The sequence below is a fragment of the Dendrobium catenatum genome, unplaced genomic scaffold (genome assembly GCF_001605985.2).
Source record: "Dendrobium catenatum unplaced genomic scaffold, ASM160598v2 fragScaff_scaffold_1680, whole genome shotgun sequence".
In the NCBI taxonomy this organism is placed as follows: domain Eukaryota; kingdom Viridiplantae; phylum Streptophyta; class Magnoliopsida; order Asparagales; family Orchidaceae; genus Dendrobium; species Dendrobium catenatum.
In genome coordinates, this window is record NW_021320142.1 from 1338124 (window position 1) to 1356088 (window position 17965).

At 36.2% G+C, this 17965-nt stretch overlaps 1 protein-coding gene across 1 annotated transcript; it reads right to left on the reverse strand.

Moving 5' to 3' along the window:
- Positions 1–688: 688 nt before the first annotated feature.
- LOC110106869 lies at positions 689–17181 on the reverse strand. Its single transcript, XM_020836931.2, has 3 exons — positions 16103–17181; positions 1535–1829; positions 689–1196 (listed from the first exon to the last, which is right to left on the reverse strand). Exons 1-3 carry the CDS (start codon positions 16979–16981, stop codon positions 1060–1062), a joined length of 1311 nt encoding a protein of 436 aa, XP_020692590.1. The 5' UTR covers positions 16982–17181; the 3' UTR covers positions 689–1059.
- Positions 17182–17965: the final 784 nt, after the last annotated feature.

The following is a 17965-nucleotide window of genomic DNA, read 5'->3' on the forward strand; positions in this document are numbered from 1 at the left end:
TTAAAAAACATTATTGAACATTTAAATCTTCAAAAAAAAGTCTCTTGAGAAATGCCTTATATTATAAAAATACTCAAGCATGTTGCTATTATACTCATGAATACTGAATTAAGAGGTAAATTCAGGCATAGAACCTCTTAGGATAGCTATAATCCATTTATTTTCCATATCTTACCATAGTTCTTTTGAACCAAAAGTACATAAAGAATCAAGAGACCTCACATATTAAAGCACATGCGGAGCTACTATCATTTATGGCTTATATAGTTATATATCAATGACATCATCTACTTTTCCATACTTTCATAAATGTATTAGGTTATTTTTTTAGCTTGGATTCTAATTTTGTAAATAAACTTATTTTGATGATATGCATGCAATTCTCTTTTTTATTATAATAAATCATTAAGAGAATAAAAAGAAAATATATAAGTGTCGTAATAATTTGACAATGCTAAGAGAGAGAGAGTTATTATATTACAATAATATTACTCAATTGTCTTACAATGCTATAATTAAATTACTAATGATATCATAAAATCTCTTTACTTACTTCTAGAAACATCTTTGGACATTTTGTATTAATAATATTAATTAAGATAACTGTTTTTTTATTTGTTGATTAATGTTTTAGATCAATTTTTTTTACTACAAAGGGATCCAATAAAATTTTTTGGGACAAGAATTAAAAGAAAATTTCAGATTTTCATATATTTATCAACTTGAACTCATACAATTAAATTTGAGCTCAAACTCAATTAAGTAATCAAATTCAAACTTAAGCTAAGGATGACTCGAGCAATGCTCGTTCACACTCCTAACTCCGTATTCAATTATTACAACTAAGGCTTCGTTTGTGACAGCTTTTGGCCACTGCTTTTTTGCTGCTTTCAAGAAAATTTTTAACTGCAAAACTACTTTAAAAAGCAGCTAAAAAACTGCCCCAAACGAAACCTAAATCAACTTTGCTTCTTACATGGTGATGGGAAAGTATGGTAAAACAAGCAAATAAAAAATGGATGAGAAAATTGTAAGCACAACTTCAAGCATGCCTAATGCCTAAGAAATCCCAACAGTTTTGCCCAACAACCACATGACAAGAGAGAACTCAATCATAAACAAAGCATGAAGCCAAGTTCGATCGACCACGAACCCAAACAATGTGATGCCAGCCCTGTTGTTTTCCATGTAGGTCACTGCAAGATTTTAAAAAATTTATATTATGATGTATTTTAAACTCTTAGATTTACATTAAGATTAATATTATATATGATATTCTGAATCACACAAAAGCTTCATTTGGGACGGTTTTTTTCCTGCTTCTTAAAACAACTTTCTAGTACAAAAATTAAAAATTTTATACTCGAAAGTTACTTTAAGAAGCAGTAAAAAAGCCGTCTTAAATGAAGCCTAATTCTGATATATTTTGTATCAGGATACCCTTAGAATAATTTTTTCCAAGATAAAAAAAAGGCAGATCAGCATAAAGTTAAAATCAACAAATCCTTTGATCTGTGCATCTTTCTGAACTCACCTAGGGATTGTCTCTTCTGGAAAGAAAATGTGTGAATATTTGAGGAAACAAGCTTTGCGTCTTCGAGCTCATCATCTTCATCAGAATCCTGGTGTTCAGATTCCTCTTCTCCAGCTTCATTAACAAAGACGGAGGTTTCAGGAGATGGGACCTCTGAATCCTCCCCATAAGAATCAATGGTAGCTGATACGTGCCAGGTCGCTGCGAGGCTTGTTATTGCTTGAGCCTTGTGTGTGATCTTCGCAGCACTTCGCAGGCACATCAGCAGCCCGGTCACGAGCCCAATTGAGCATAGCTGCAATCATGTATTTTTAATGGAACATTGAGGCTCTATTAAATAAAAATGGAATTGGTTGAGAGGAAATAAAATGAAAATGATAAACATAATTGAATTGACATTAGTATTCACTCACTTATTTGGTGGAGAACAAAATGATTTTTTTTTTTGCTTTTTAGTCAATGATGAATTGAGTTTTTTTCTTTCTGTAATGAGGCATGCGAGTCACTTTGGAAAGATATGCAAGAATGGGAAAGGTTTTAGAATTAGACAAAATTTAAGAAGATAAGAGAAGATGAAATAAACTACTTACGCTTAGAAGATAAGAGGAGATGAAAGAGACTACCTTTTTTCACTTTAATTTGATATAAATTCAAAGACTTCACCACAATTTATATTAGTAACAAATTGCTTAAGATTATGCTAACATATTTCAATTTGATGGCTAGAAATAGGTCCCTAAAAAACTATTCTACCTTCAATCATAGAAGTTATTAAATGCAATTCTAGATTTTTCGATAGATAATTTTAAAATAAGCATTTAGCATCGCCAAAAGATTATTCTAGAGAATGGGCTCCGATTAGATAATTAAAGCCCAACATAAACCAAATTTAAGTTTAACTTCCAACATCAACTCTTAAACTTGATTTTGCAACACCAAACAAATTTCTCATCTTGACAAAACCATCATACTTGAGTAACTTGGTCTTGAAACTTCACATATGCAACTTGCACTTTCTTGTGATTGATTCTCTAATGCAGTGATAGGTGTATCAATATGCTTGCATCTATAATAAAAAACTATATGTTTTGACTGGTTATATCGCAAGCTTGCTATCAATATGAATCTTTGTTGCTTCTTATGATAACTTTAGTTCTTTAACAATTTTTGAAGTCATATTGCATGAAAAATACATAAGGTTGCGATCACATACTTTGCTTCACAAATAAAAATTACGACAATCAATTGTTTTTTTGACATCCAAGTGAAAGCAATGTCTCTCATGAAGAATATAAACCCAATAGTACTTTTTCTACTATCCATGCCCTAGCCCAACCATTATCACTATATCCTACAAGCTTTAAATCTTTAATAAGTAATAGAGAAATACAATGTCATTGTACCTTTGTATAGCATAGGATTCTTTTAGTAATCTTTAAGTGGATGGTAATTAGAGTCTCTATGTAGAAACTGGCAAATCTAACAACATAAAGAACATCAGTCCTTGTTCACAATAAGTAGCACAAACTCTCAACTAGATTCTTGAAAAATATTGAATCAATTCTTTCTCCTTCACAATACTTTGATAGCTTAACTTCACATTCTATAGAAGTGCTTATAGATTTGTTATTGTCAAACCTTGAACTTCTTTAATCTCTCATTTGAATAACATTCTTATGAGATAAAGATTTCATCTTCCATTCAGCTGACTTTAAGGTCAGGTAATAAGTTGTGAGCTCAATATCAGTCATCTCAAACACTAATCATTTCTTGTTTAAACTTTCCAAATATGCTTGGATTTGTTCCAATGAAAATCAAGTAATCGACGCACAAGCAAACAATCAAAACATCAACTTTCTTATTTTTGATATAAAGAGCATGCTCATATGGATGACGACGACAAAATTAATCCTTTATCCCACTACATGGGATCAGCTAAAATCTCTCTCTTTTAAGTACTTATGTATTCGGTCATTCCATGCTTTTAGTACTTGCTTCAACCCATAGAGAGAGTTTTAGTTTTCTAATCTTGTTCATGTCTTTTGACCACGTAATATGGTGGTTGTTGAATATAAACTTCTTCATCAAGAATTTCATTCAGGAAGGTAGATTATAAATATATTTAATGTATTCTCCAATTATTTTGGGGTGCCAAATAAATGACTAGTTTATTTGTTTATTGAGCAACAAGAGCAAATACCTCATCATAGTTGATAATAGCTCTTTAACTTAATTAATGAAAATGAACTTCTCACTCCAATCATCTAACTTATTTTTTATCAAGCTTACTTATAGTCATGTCAAGTACATGCACATGAGTTATGCTTCCAAAAACTATTAGATGAGAGACACAAGGAAATAGTTACTCTTACCAAATAAGCTTGACTTTATTGGACTATAAACATCTGCATGTATGAGCTCTAATGACTTTCAAACCCTTAAACTTGACTCCCTTGGAGAGTTAATCTTGAAATGCTTCATGAATAGGCATGCTTCATATAATTGATCATGGTGTTTGATGCAAAGAAAACCTCTCACCATCTCTTTTTTTGAAAGTAGCTCTAATCCTATGAATTTGAGATGCCAAACTAAAGATGTCATAACCAAGAAATATTTTTAAAATAAGCTTTGAGGTACTTGAAAACATCATTTTGGATAATTATCAAGGACAATTTATTTCTTAAGATTGGCACAGATGCAATCAAATTGTCCATATTATCATTTAAGAAAAAATAATTATCTTTTAAGTGAATATCATATCATTTCTCTAAGAGTTATCCTAAACTCTCAAGATATTACTATTCATATTTGGTATAATGTAAACATTGAAAATGAATTAATGCTTCTCATTCTTCAGGAAAATAAAAATGTTATATTTATCTTCTATTTTTATAGCCGATTCATTTTTGAAAGACATGTTGCATCTCACCAATTCATCAAGTTCTACGAATATGCTTCTTTTTCTACATATATGATAGCATGCACCAACGTCTACATGCCATACTCCATCTTCACCTCTTTTATTATCTTTGTATGCTAACAATTAAATATCATCTTCTCTCCTTTCTTTTATGTAATTGACTCATTCATATACTTTATTTTTGGTGCTCTATATTTTTTAACATAATACTCAAATTTATCATAATTATAGTACTAAACTTGAGATTTATCATACCTTGAGTTTAAACTTCATTTATCATGTCCTCTTGATGAGTTCTCTCCTCTTTCATGGTTATTGTTATTGTTTTTTGAAACCCCTTCCTCGTTCATTAGCATGACCCATCTTTATTCATGGCCTCTTTCATAAGGATTCTATTATTGTTGTTGAAGCTTTCTTTTTCTTGGTTGGTTAGAGATTCATCTGGTAATCCATTCAATCATCTTCTACCTTTCTTCATGAGCTTATAATAAACCCAAGAGTTATTTTATTATCGTATCTTGTAAATCTTTGGTCTCTTCGATGATGATTGTAATACCATCAAATCTCAATTCTAATGATCAAATAATCTTCCCAACGATCACATTTTCTAATTTCTCACAATTTATTTTTAGTTCATTAGAAATGTTAATGACGTTAAAAAATAATTTGGGACCAACTCGCCTTGTTTCATATTCAAAGCATCAAATAGAATTCTTATCATTTGAAGTTGTACATTTTTAACCTTCTCTTCTCCCTTGTATGAGAATTGAAGCTCCTCTCACACTTGCTTTGTTCAAGTAGCCCTTCAAATAATATCAAAATCATCATCATATAAAACTTGATAAATGAGGAAGAGAGCCTTCTTGCCTCTCTTTCTTAAGCTCTTAAACTAACTTTTTGCATTGACAATAGATCTAATTCATCACTTGGCCCATCGTAGCCTTTCTCCGCAACCTTCTAAATGTCATGGACTCATGCTCTCTAAGGAGCATCTTCATCTTCATAATTCAGTTGAAAGGAAAACATACTACCATTCATTATTTCTTTAGAAAAATATATTTGGGCTCTGATACCACTTTTATAGAATAGGAAAACTTTTTGAACTAGACAAAACTAAGGAAATGAAAATATATGAAAAAAGTTACTTAAGTTGAGAAGATAAGAGAAGATGAAAGAAGCTACTTTTTTTTTTTTCATTTTGCATGATACAAATTTATAAGACATCGCCACTATTTACATTAGCGACACTTCCATTAGAATCATTTTAACTCAATGGTTACAAATAACCTTCAAAAAAGTCTTCTATCTTCTATCAAAAAGTCATTAAATGCTATTTTAGATCTTTCCAAGGATTACTCTAAAAAAAGCTTTTAGCATGCTCAAAAGATTAGTTTAGCATATCAACTCTATTTAGATAACAAAAACCTAAATAATAATGGGCAAAAATTAAGTTTAACAACCCACATGCTGGTGGAAATTGTATTGGTAATTGTTATGCAAATGCAGATCACGACGTGTAGGCCATTTGGGCATCAATCATCACGTAAGAGTAGAGATTCAATGCCTTTGGATTGTAGAAGATCGTCACTACTCTAATGTGGGCTCCGAAAATTCACCCTCGGCCTCCCTCGCTGCTTTTTCAGGGGAGTTTTAACGAATTAAGTTCCGGGGTAAATTTTGGGAAGCCATATGGATTTGTAGAAAAGACACAACCAAGAGATTTCGTCATCATTTTGCAAGGACTTTATGATATGAGTTCTAGTTTCTTATAGGCGCAAGCCCTTAAAGTTAATTACACCTCCCGATAACAAGAAAGAACTTTTGATTAAGGCTAGTTGTTGATCAGATATATAGGAATACGTGCATCTGGCATATAGTAACAGCATGTGCTTGGGTATTGGAGAATTTAATATTTAACATTAGAAATTTTACCTCCTTGCACTTAAAGCGGATGGTGGGGGAATGAATGATGGACCCAATCAAGATCCCATAGCTTCGTCATCCCGGGCCATCGTGGTCCCTGATCTACTTAGTTAGAGGAGGAAGTCAACCTAACCTGATAGAAGGGTCCTTGTCGGCAGCCATAGATTGCGTCGTCCAAGGGTACCTGTAGACTTGAGGGGAGTGTTTATCTAAGAAGACAAATTTGAATCCACCTTAACTAACAAAGGGCTCTGTGCCCTATCGATTATATCCTATTGATTCATATCTCAAGGATTTGATGTCATTGGAGAGCATATGGTAGGGGTGTCAATATTTGACACGACCCGAAAACCCGACCCGAACCCGACCCGAAAATTTCGGGTTAGGGTCAACCCGAACCCGAAACGGGTCGGGTTCGGGTTAGACATTTCGACCCGTTTCAAAAATCGGGTCGGGTTCGGGTTAACCCTTTGACCCGAAATTGACCCGAAAGTGACCCGATTTTGACCCGAAAACCCGATTTTGACCCGGCAACCCGAGATTGACCCGATTTTGACCCGTTTTTGACCCGAAAAGAGGATTTTGACCCGAAAATTAGCCATTTTCTTGTTGGAAACGGGTCATTCGGGTCGGGTCGGGTTGACCCGGACCCGAAGCGGGTCGGGTTCGGGTCAGGAAAAATGACCCGTTTTTAAAAACGGGTCGGGTTCGGGTTGACCCGAATAGTGCCGGGTCAGTTTTGGGTTCGACCCGAACCCGACCCGTGACCCGAAATTGACACCCCTAGCATATGGGATATGGCTATAACTGTAATGTAGTGGTGCCATTTGGCGGCAAACTACCCAATTTAGAGGGCCCCAATCATAACAGTTTACCTGCGGTATCATTTGGCGGCAAAACCATTGATTAGAGGACATGTGACACGTCCTTATTGGCATGAGACTGTTTGAACCGAAGTAGTTTCAATTTGTTCACCTTGGCAAACTATTGCGGAGGGTGGATGAGTTTTGCTTTAAGTGATTTGAAGGATAATTTCAATTTTAAATATTTTTGAACTTTTAGGATAACTTTTTAGAAATTTGGATTTTTATGGGTATCTGGGTGGCATTTTGAATTATTTGAAATTAGCTCATATGGTTGGGATTTCTGTCAACACAACCATCATCAGGGTTTTAATGCATAATTATATTTTATTGATTGGACCTTGTCAACTATATCAACTCGTTAACAGAAGATCGGGTCTCCTGTTGATTTTATGTCTTTGATAATGAATCATTCATTTACTAGGCTTTGAAAGCTTAATATGAACTATAAATATTTTGGTCGTCAACGTGACTTAATATTTATTCAATAGTTCGAGTCGTGTCGCTCGTATCTACTCATATAGGAAGATCGAGCTCAAACTCAGGTTTATTTGTTGACCTGCGTGGCATCCGTAGATGTCACATGTATACCTATAGCACGTTGCCGGGCCCCATGCAGGTGTATGATTTTACTAGATGAATTTCTTTTATAGAAGACCTTGAATGCCTAATATGAATGTATATAACTGTTTGATAATTCATACAATGTCGACTCCTATCCATCTATATAGAAGGATCAGGCTCAACATGGGATATTAATCCACGCAGCATCCCTTGACATCACATATGTACCCATAACATGCTCGTCGGGGCCCATACGGGTCGTGTGATTACACACGGCCTTATGTGCACCTATGTGCATACATATTATAGTGCATGTGTGGGGGTATTTGAATGTTTAGCATTCATCAGTTGAGCGGGCAACCATCATTTAAATGTAACGTTCCACTTGGAAGTCCGTACATAAAGTTTATCCACTTGTATGAATGTTGTGGATCTGTTGGTGTGGCATCGTACTGTGGTCATTTACTCATTTCATATAGGTAGACTATCGTGCACTACTTGTTGCTTCATGCAGATGGATTATAGTGCATTAACAGATCTCCTACTTTTGTTCCTAAGAGCTTGCTCTTGCAATTATTCTTTCTTCTTTTCTTGCCGAAAAAATGTTGGATATGAAACAGGTCTTTTGCGACAACCCATAAGCATTTGCATTATCGCCAATCGATCACCTTTTTCTTGCAAGGGATCTATGTATTTTTCTTCAATTGGATGATTGTTGACTGTGGGAGTATTATGGCATTCTCTGTCGTTAGTAGTGGGTATTTGCATTCATTGTGTGCTCCATGGGCAAATTTATAAGAGGTTATGTTGTTTAATTGATGTTGACTGTGAGGGCATTACAATATTCATTGCATATTAATTTTTAATGCCTGTGGAGGACTGTAACTTTCACCTTCTAACTAGCGAATATTAGATGAAGGGATGCTTTAGTGTTCGCTATATGTAGATTTCCTTCACTTGCAGGGAACTTGTACATCTGCTCATAGATAGCCCATCGTAAATGCATCTATGCATGTGTAGGATCTGTCATTCTTGTGACATGTCTAATGTTGTTGATCATCATTGGCATGTGTATTGTTATACATACAACTCGTTCCCTATCGCTGTCAACAGATGGTAACATTTGTCGTATGATGCATTATGTACGTTTGTTACATAGTATTGTCATCTGCAGGCATATTACTACGTCCGTTTGCAACCAAGCCATATTGATAGTACGCAAACTGCACTTTATTTTGAATTTTATAAATACACACTAGTTAACAAGTTGTTGTGTTTGTCGTATGTTATCCATCGTACATTCTCTACGCTTCTCTTATGCGCATGTTCCTACCTATTTCTCACTACCATTCATACATAGTTCATTAACATGTATGTTTGCATGGAGCTCCTTTATTGCTTGATGTATTTTGATAACATCCATGATATGTTATCACATTCACCGCACATTAGTTTCCAGTACTTGTAGGAAGTTGCAGCTTTTATTTGTTAATTGGTTGATGTAGATTGGAAGAATGTTGTAGTATTCATCGCATGTCTATTGCTGCCATCACTTATGGGAAGATTGATATGTTTGTTTGCAACTTAATTGGCATTGACTTTAAGCAAGTCGTGTTCATCGCAACTCTCCCATGTATATTCTGTTAGTGGATCATCACCTCTGCTACATGTCACTTACCTCCTTCATATTTTACTTATGAACATGTCATTGTATTTATTGTAGTTTTTTCACATGCTCAAGATAAATGTTGTGAACCAATTGTTTTCGTTCATATGCAAGTTATGCGGTTCATTAAAAGCACCATGTTATTAAATGATATTCTTTTATGATTCCAGTATTCCACCATTACTTGTAAGTGAGTGGTGCTTGTAAATCCCACATTTGTTTGAATGCTTTAGGCCATTACATAGCCCTTTTTATATTTTCAATTTTATTATACATTTGTCAAATTAAAACTTGGTTTATTATTTGTCACTTGGGTTTAATTCCCTGCCATCCATTTTTCAAATCCCCTGCAGTTCATGTTTAGTTCAGGCCAAGTTTCATATGCAAGTTCAATTCAAATCCAAAATGAGTTCAGGTTCATTTGTGTTCAAGTTCATGTCCAAATAAGGTCCTTGTCATTTGGTCCAAATCAAGTTCATAAGTCCCCTGTTAATTTGTCCAAGTCCTTATGCATTTCAAACGAAATTTTGGCAGCCTCCCGGTGTCTCCCCTATTTAGGGGAAATATGGGAAACTGGTCATCCCATTATGCTACAAGAGCATGTAGGGTTGGTGTCGGGTGACATCATGGTCGTACATCTTCAATCCCACCACACTACACGAGCATATATGGGGGCTTCAGATACTTGTTCGAAAACATAAGTGGCTTTCCTTGCCACATCACAAGGGCGTGTACAGGTACTTAGAGTCATCCTCACCATATTACAAGAGCGTGTATAGGGCTTACCCGCCTCGCCGTATGCATCGCACTGGATTTTCTCCTACCGTGCTACAAGAGCGCGTATAGGGGGTTTTCCAACTCGACATAAACGCTGAATGCGGGGATTTTTTAGCTGGAAAGTTATACCTGAGGGGGGATGTTGACAACGACATCAATAGTTAGCAAAAATATGAAAAAATCTATTTCTTTTTTTTTTTTTTTTTTTGAAACTTTTCCTCTTTTTTTTTTAAGCCAGTCAAGATAATCTTTTTTTTAAATCCATCTCACTTTTTTTACACACACACACACACACACACATATATATATATATATATACTAAATAATAGTAAGACTAATAATAACATAATTAATACAAACAGTAATTAACATCACTAATACAAATAATAATAAGTATGATAATAACTATAAGAAGAATAGAAATTAATAGTAATGAATAACTAAAAAAAATAAAGCCAAACTATACCAAAAGTTGGCTAGGGGAGATAACTAACAGAGGGTTTGGATTCAGCATCCAGGATTGGATCAAACAGAGACATAGGGAGGAAGAGGGTCTTCGACTGGGTATGAGGCCAGCTTCACGGCAGAGAGGGGCTATGGGTCGGTTTGGTCGAAGGTGGCCTTTGATTGGGACTAGGGAGAATGTCGAATAGGGTTTGGGGAGGACGAGGCTAGGGTAGGAGGTGTTTGATTCAACTTAAGGAAAAGCAGACAAAAGGTAGTTTGTAGCAGGGAAAAAGTTCGGCTTCTGCGAACTAGACAAGATCGGCAAGGTGGGGGCCAGTCATGGCTTAGTGTTCGGATAGATAATCGCGAGATCAAGAGAATCAGAAATATCAAGTGCTAGTTGGAGTCGGCGGGGTTGGGTGGCTATGGCTTAGAGGTTTGCGACAGATCTCGACTTGAAGAGGCGGAGAAGATGTCGAGTGGAATACAGTGAAGGAATTGGCAAGTAGTTGGATATTGTAGTCAAAGGCGGAAGAAGGAAGACGGGGAAGAAAGCAAGAGGAATCAGCGACGGGAGTTTGTATGGAAGAGGTGAAGAAGAACAGCCTGAAGTCTTCCTTTTGTTTGCCTTTTAATGACAAGAATGTCGTGCGACTTGAGCAGACCTCCATACGCATGTGACGGGACCATTCAGCGCCATTGCAAACTGTGGATAGGACTGTAGCAGCGGGATTCGACGCAGGATTCAAGCATGGGATGCTACAGGTAATCATTTTTAGCCATTATTTTTATCTTCTTTATTTTTTTTCTTTTGGCTGGTTGAGTAGAGGTTAACATCTAAATAGGTAGACAGTTACTACTTAGCAACCACGAGAAGCTACCAACTACAATCACAAACACCAACCATTACATTGAGATGTTTGACAGGCGTCTCTAAGAAAAACTCTCAATTCAACAAAGAACATTATGCGATGAGCAGTTCGATGATTCCCCTAAAAATGGAGCTAATACCTCCTCGTGGTGTCTTCAAGGAGAGAAGCACTAGAATCTGAAACTGATGATGAAATGCCAGCTTGGGATTTTAACAAGAAAAAGTTTTCTACAATCCAATCACATGCCACTATCACCAAACTCAAATTTAATATACCGGATTTCAATGGGCACATACACATTGAAGATTATCTTGACTGGCTTAAATTTATGGAAACTTTCTTTGAGCATATGGAAATACCTGAGGAAAAACAAGTCAACCTTGTGGCATACAAACTAACGGTTGGATTTCCGCTTGGTGGTAGTGACTACATACACAACAATGGCATCGTGAAGGCAAATGCTTGATTCACTCCTAGGCTTGAATGTTAAATTGTTGAGGGAGTGATTCCTACACATCGATGATGATCATATCATGTACAATCAATTAAGAGTGTCAATAAATGACCTTACACAACAACCCGATATAAACATGGCTCAAAAAATTCGGGTCAAATATTTTCATACATGTAATAAATCAGTCAAGTTCTGATCAAATATATTCAAGTCGGGTCAAAACACAACCCGACCTGCTAACCCAAATTGACACCCGTAAATATCAACATAGAGGATGCTTTGTTAGTGAGTATACTGAAGAATTTATTCACTCATTGCAAAAAAATGACGCCAGTTTCACATTACCTTAGTGTGGGCTCAAAGAATCCCTTTGTGATCAGTTGGCTCTTCAATATTTTGAAATGTGCTAAGCCAATAATCTAACCTACAAAGCAGAGAGCAGCTTGTCCCAATTTTCCAGCTAGTTTTCCTTCAATTGCAGAGTTCAGAATGATACCACATGTGACAATTAATAACTTCCCGCAAACCTACAAACTCCAGGACAAACAATTACTAGTTCAGTTGCTATTGTAAACACACTCCAGTAGCTGTAGAAATGCTGAGAAGGTTCCAGTCACCCTCATCAAGACCAATCAATAGGCTCAACTTGTGGTTGTCAGCTATTTTTTATGTAATTAGATGGGCCATAAGTTTAATGAATGACCTCAATGCAAAGCCTACACCTGGTAGGTTACGAAGATGATGAAGGTGGCTGTAATGTGATGAGAATATAGTTTCCAAATTCCAAAGCATTGGTACGTGCTCTAAACTTATCAATTGAAAATCATTCCGATCCCTACAAGATTGATCACTTCAAGAAAGATGTTGAGACTCACATGCTGCGATCTATTGGAAATTTTTTATCAAGATGAGGACCTTTACGATGTCGTGGATATGTATACTTGTTACATTATGCTCCATCGATCATGAATATATGACTTAAATGCCTTCCACAAGTGAAAAGAGAATAGTTATTCCTTCCCATGGCATGAGAAGAAAACCATTCACTGCCCCTCACACCTAAATCCTAACCATATAAAACACTTACACATATGATGAAATAAAAATAACATAGTGATGCTTCTGGTGTCCAAGGCACCTCAAATAGCTACATGAATAGCTCCGCCTGAGGTTAAAGGATGGCTAAGAAGAGTTCCTCAGCATGAAATCATCGGATGTTCCAAGTGAGTTACCACCCCTATGAAACATATAACACTGCATCAACGTCCATATTTGAATCTTCCCAATTTTTTGCATTAGCACATGAGTCCCAATGGGCATGAAACCTTACAAAGCATTGTTGATGAGCTACTGGCTAAAAAATTGATTCAAGTGTATGCCCATATGTTGTGCTAGTACTATAGGTTTTCCAAAAGAGGATGGAACCTAGTACATGTGTGTGGACAACCCAGTTATCAATAGGATCACAATAAGATATTGATTTCCTATTTCTTGCCTTCAGTATCTACTAGATAAAATGGAAAACTCATGCATTTCTTTTAAGCTAGAACTAAAAAGTGGTTACGAAGAAGTTCGTGTTAGGCAGAGAGTATAGTGGAAGGCAGCATTTAAGACTAGGAAAGACCTTTACAAATGGTGAGTAATGCTTTTCAGGTTCTGCAATGCACTTATTACTTTATGTGCCTAATGAATCAAGTGTTAAAGACTTTTGTTGGTAGATTTATCATGGTTTATTATGAAAATCCCTAGTTTAAATTAAAATAAGGGAAGAAATCGCACACATTTGTAAAAAAATTCAAAGCATTGGAGCACATAAGCTATTGTTTAATTTTTTTTAAACTATTGTTTAATTTGAAGAAGTGAGATTTCCTCACTAATTAAGCATCATTCTTAGGATTTGTTATTAGTATTCGTGGCATTCAAGCGGTGAGGTGAAGGTCTACAAGCATAATTTTGAGAATTAGATCGTATCGGTCAAACAAACCTGTCTTGGTTTCTTTGAATCGGCCAATTTAATTGTTGAAATATTAAATAATTAAATAAATAAATTTAATAAATTTAGCATGAAATAGTAAATAAATAAATAATCTTAATAAATTAATTTAGATTTAATATATTTTAATTTTGTATAATTACAAAATTCCTATAACAATCATTTCCCAAAGAAGCACCATCTAAGCATTCTAATATTACTCCACCACCCCATGTGAATTCTTAATACATGTAAACCGAAAAAAATATATAAACAATACTAAAAGAAAATTTTCAAGTAATGTGTGGAATAAATAACTAAGTTAACATATCAAGTTCTAAACATATCTATAAATAACAAAATTTTAAATTAATTTGTTATAATGTGACTAAAATAAATTTTTTAGTTAATAATATTTATTTAATTTATTAATTTAATTATACACCATAAAATTAATTTTTTTTATCTATTTATTAAAGATAGATGATCTAACATAAATGATATATAAATCCAAATTTTAATGTGAATTTGGTAATATAATCTATGGGAGTAAATTATATTTATACATATAATATTAATAATAATTTATATTAAATTATAAAATTATATGTGAATTAAATTTAAAGATCATAAGTTTTTAAATTTAAAATTACATAAGATATTATTTGTGTATAAAATTTAAATTATTGTATAATTATTATATCATTATTATGTCACTTAGGTCTTACAATATTTATTATGCTAACCAGTTCAACCTCGGTCGAACTATTGAACATTGAACCTCTCTTTCCGGCTCTATGTTAGGTCCGATTTTCACAATCGTATCTACAGTGTTCAAGAGTGTGTGACACCCACTATTATCTATGAGGCCTAAAGATTTCACAATTTTGCAAAATTTTACCAATGTTTTATACATGCTTTGAGTACTTCATTTGTTTCCATTACCATCTACCAGTTTCCTTAAAAAAGAAAAATTAACTTGAACACCATAACAAGATGCAAGCTTTGTTCTATTCAAAAACACTTAGCACAACTCTAATCCTAACTCTAATCCTTGCTCTTTCGATTTTTCCTTTGAGGTTGAGGCCAATGCATGCATGATGGGAATTGGAGCCTTTCTCAATCACGGAAGCCCACCCAAATAAATTTTATGGTGCAAAGCTCAATAAGACAGGACAAAAGTAGACACCATACAAACAAGAACTATATGCCATCTCATAAGCATTAGGAATAATATCTTATAAAATTGGAATTCATTCTACATAGCTGTCAAAAAAGTTATCTCGTGTGCATGCTTGATGGTTTATTTTCTTGAAGAAAGTCACATTTGTGTTTAAGCACTAAGTTGGACACATGAAACAAGCAGCATATGCTCGAGTAGGCGAGCCAACCTACTTGTTACATTATAGGCAGAATTAATGGGCTTTGAAGCTCTAAAGAATTTGTGTATTGATGATGCCAACTTAAATAATTGGACAAAATAAGTAGCAAATGCAAGCCAACAACTTCCACATCCATAACAAATTTTAATTCAAAGCAAATCAACTATGCAATACATCATTCAAGACCTACACTTACGCAGTCTAAAAACACATACTAGACTTGATAAAGCAATTGTAGCCATTGAAGATTGTTTCTATCGGCTTCAAATGCATTATTACTTCACTAACTTTGTTCAATGATGCAGAGTTTGCCAATCAGCCAAGGGACAAACCCAAAAAACCAGACTATATACCCTTTTGTTTGTGCCAATTAACATTTGGGAAGACAATAACATGAACTTTGGGTTGGGGTTGTCAATGAGGCAATGAAAGAAAGACTCAGTATTTGCCATTGTCAAAATTTCTAAAAAAATGACCCGTGTTATGCCATGCTTATATAAATTTTTTTTTAATCATATAAGCTTTATGCATGAGGCACATGTAGAGGCGAAATGTACATATTTAGCTTACGAAATGATTAATTCCTCGCATTAGACAAGAGAAATCGATAAGCTAATTGTGCAAATTGAGAGAATAAAATGTTTGATACCAAAAAAAAAAAGGAACGAACAACACAATTGGACAATCAATGCAAAATTGGAAATGGCAGAGGAGGAAAAGGAGCTTACGGCGATCTCTCCGGCGTTGAAGAAATTGACGACGGCGCTGGGTCGGGTGGTGACGAGGAGAGTAACGAACTGACTAACTGTGACGATGACCACGCAATATACGTTAAAAATCCTGTAACGATGACTTATGATCCGAAGCTCGCGGCGGATGCGCAAGTGGGCGCGGAGGATACAGGCGACGTTAGCACCGTCGCTAAAAGCCCCAGCAAAGTCCTCGAGCCTTAGGATCTGCAAATAGCACATCAGGCGAAATAGCACGCAGACGACGAAGAAGATGGCGGTTCTGTAGATCCACGACGCGAGCTCGAGGAAGGCGAAGACAGACTCGGCGAGGACGGCATTTCCCATGAAGAAGAGGCCGGGGGGCACGCGCTCTTCTCCCGAGAGGTACCACGCAAGCTTGTAGACGACCTCGCCTGCGAAACAGGGGAGGACGAAGACCGAGAGGATGCGGAAGGAGCGGTTGAGCTGATTGGTGTAGCCGAGGCGAACGCGTTCGCTCTCGAGGCGGAGCTTATCGAGAAAGAGGAAGCGACGGAGGCCGTGGCGGCGGACAAAGGTGGATAGGCTGAGGTATGAGAGGGCGGCAGAGCCGGATAGAGCTAGCTGGACGACGGAGTCGTAGGCGCGGCGAGAGGGGGAGTACGACATTATGAAATGGGATGCGAGGGGGACGGCGAAGCTGAAGATGAAAAAGACGAACCAGGATATGGCAGCGTGGAAGGAATCTGAGTGGTCGATGCAGAGCCAACGGAGACAAGAACGGAAGCTCTTCAGCTCGTCAGCGGCATGCGAGAAGGAACGCTGATACGAGCTCTTGCGCGGCAAAAGGGATTCCCGCTCGTCGCCGCACCCGCTAAAGGCTATGCCGTCGGCCATTGCCGGCGGGATACGTGTGAAAAGGACTCGGCTTTCTTTCCCAGCGGCAGTGTAGGTCGGGAACAGGATGAAGAAGGGAAGGAATCGGAAGCGGTTAGGAGCCGTTGGAAAATAGGGAAGGGAATTGGGCTCTCGCCGTTCCGTTCCCTTCCAGCTGAAATATACAGGGGAGAGAATTGGTTGGGGAAAGCACAGATATCTTTGGCCGCTTCCCTTTTTTATGGTGATTGATCGAGCGATTCGAAAATAACGCTAACTTTGGAACTCGACCATCATCAACTGGTATGATTCATTTTGAAATTGACTACACCATCCTAGCAACGTTCCTAGCCCAATTCAACATTGATATTTGAACCAAAATATAAGAGATTGAATTCAGGTCAACATGGCAGGATAGAAATAGGATTAACAAGTTTTATTTCAATGAGGAATAATTTGAAATTTTTTCTGTATAAGAAAATGTGATGATCGTTTTGTGAAAATTGTATTATGTAAGAGCATTTGAATCTCGAATTTATTATCGAGTATGTCATTACTAGATTTTAAAAAAATTATTTTTATTCTATAAAACTATTTGGTTGTAATACAAAATGGTGAGAAGTATTTTAAATACAAGGGTTTTGAAAATTTTGGAGTTTCGTTGGAATACAAAGTGGAGAAATGTAAAGTAAATATAGTGTAATCATCATAGTTTATTTTTGAAGTAAATCAAACTCGCCCAATTTTAAATTAGAACAGTTTATACCACAAGTAAGCTCGCTTGACTGTCACCTGCCACCTCCGCCATATGTTGTCCACCACTGGATGTCGTAGATACCCACAGTCGGCAACCACCACTGCCACCTACACTAACACCACCATCGTTGGAGGCCGCCACCACCTGTAGTCGGCCGCTACCACCACCGGCCACCTCCATGGCCGTAGGCCACCACAATCCGCAAGGCCACCATAACTGCCACCATCACGACTATCACCACCCAACCA